Raw genomic sequence first — 1,287 nt, 5'->3', positions numbered from 1 at the left:
GGGAGCGGGGCCCAGCCGTGCCCCTCCGCCGAGCCCTTTGCAGCCTCTCCAGCACCCCCTTTCTTCGCTCTTCCCTGAATGGCACTTGCCGGTGTTGCTGTTCTTCCCCCCTCCCCCGGGTGACAGTGTTTTTTTAATATTTTTTTTTTAAACTTTTTGTTCAAAGTGACTTGAATAATTGTGGCTGGGTTTGGCTGCCCTGATGAAAACCGTCCTCTTTTTCACTCTTAGCTGGTGAGGATGCAGAAGGCAGGACTAAATCGGAACCTGAGGGAAGGAGTTACCGAGGAAAATGGATGTTAGAGGGATCCGCTGCTTCCCTGCAAGTCTGTCACTCCTTCTGAGTCTTTGGTGACCTTTGGGTTCTTAGGAAGAAAACTGGGACTTACTGTGGAGTTTTGCTGGGGGATGTGGAGGCTGTGGATGTAATACCAGAGAAGTGACAAGGCAGGGCCTTTGCTGTTAGACTCCGTGCAGGTTTTCTTCATTTCTCAAGAAATCCCTTCCCTTGCTTTTCCTCATCCACAGCCTTAAGAATTCTCAAACCTACAAACTTGAGTTTGAGAAACTATTTGTGTGCTATTATATTCATCAATAAGTAATGTGGCTAAGGTTAATAAACTTTCTTTCAGGAACTGTGTAGATCAATGAAGAATTTTGATGATTTCTGTAAAGGGTAAAAAAGCAGCATCCTTTCCAATCACTGTGGGCGCTGAAGATCCCGGAGGTGTAACGAGCAGTCAGACCTGGTTTTAGACAAGCATGTCAGTAGATTTGACTGAGTGTACAAAAGGTGCAAGGCCACATAACAAAACCCAACTGGTTTTAAGTAGGTGATTTTGAGTGTAGAACTACTCTTGTTTTGCCTTTTCAGATCAGCAAAACCTGCACCGTAGCAAGGATTTCCTGAAGTGAGGAACTGAGCAATGTAAAGGAGAATCTCTGTTTCAGATGAGCTGAAAGGTGTATTTCCAGTCTTTTCTGTTCACAGATAGCCCTGGGAATGTAAACTGATGCAAACAGGATCACCAGGATTAGAAGCTGTTCGCAGACTCCTCCTAAAAAAGAACTGCTGTTCACAGTTCTCTTGCAAGCACTTAGAGATGGCTTTGGGGGATTGTGAAACATTGCCATATGTCCCCTGAGTGTTGGGGGAAGACCCCAGAGTGAATAAGGAGTAAGAGCATTCAAATCTCCCACACTTATTGGAAAGTTTTAGGGGAGACCTCCCTCCATCTCATTGCCTAGTGTGTCTGTCATTAATGCTTTGTGACAGGGGATTGACTG

At 45.4% G+C, this 1,287-nt stretch overlaps 1 protein-coding gene across 1 annotated transcript in view; it reads right to left on the bottom strand.

The window, feature by feature from the left end:
• LOC104285217 (IQ motif and SEC7 domain-containing protein 3-like) overlaps positions 1-488 on the bottom strand; it is a 68,133-nt gene extending 67,645 nt beyond the window's left edge. The window contains exon 1 of the mRNA XM_009883642.1: positions 390-488. Within this exon, the coding sequence (XP_009881944.1) occupies positions 390-488 (99 nt within the window). The remainder of the gene's footprint in view (positions 1-389) is intronic.
• Between the last annotated feature and the right edge of the window lie 799 nt (positions 489-1,287).

This window comes from Charadrius vociferus, unplaced genomic scaffold (assembly GCF_000708025.1).
Source record: "Charadrius vociferus isolate BGI_N301 unplaced genomic scaffold, ASM70802v2 scaffold304, whole genome shotgun sequence".
NCBI lineage: Eukaryota > Metazoa > Chordata > Aves > Charadriiformes > Charadriidae > Charadrius > Charadrius vociferus.
This window is presented reverse-complemented; position numbering and strand designations above follow the sequence as displayed.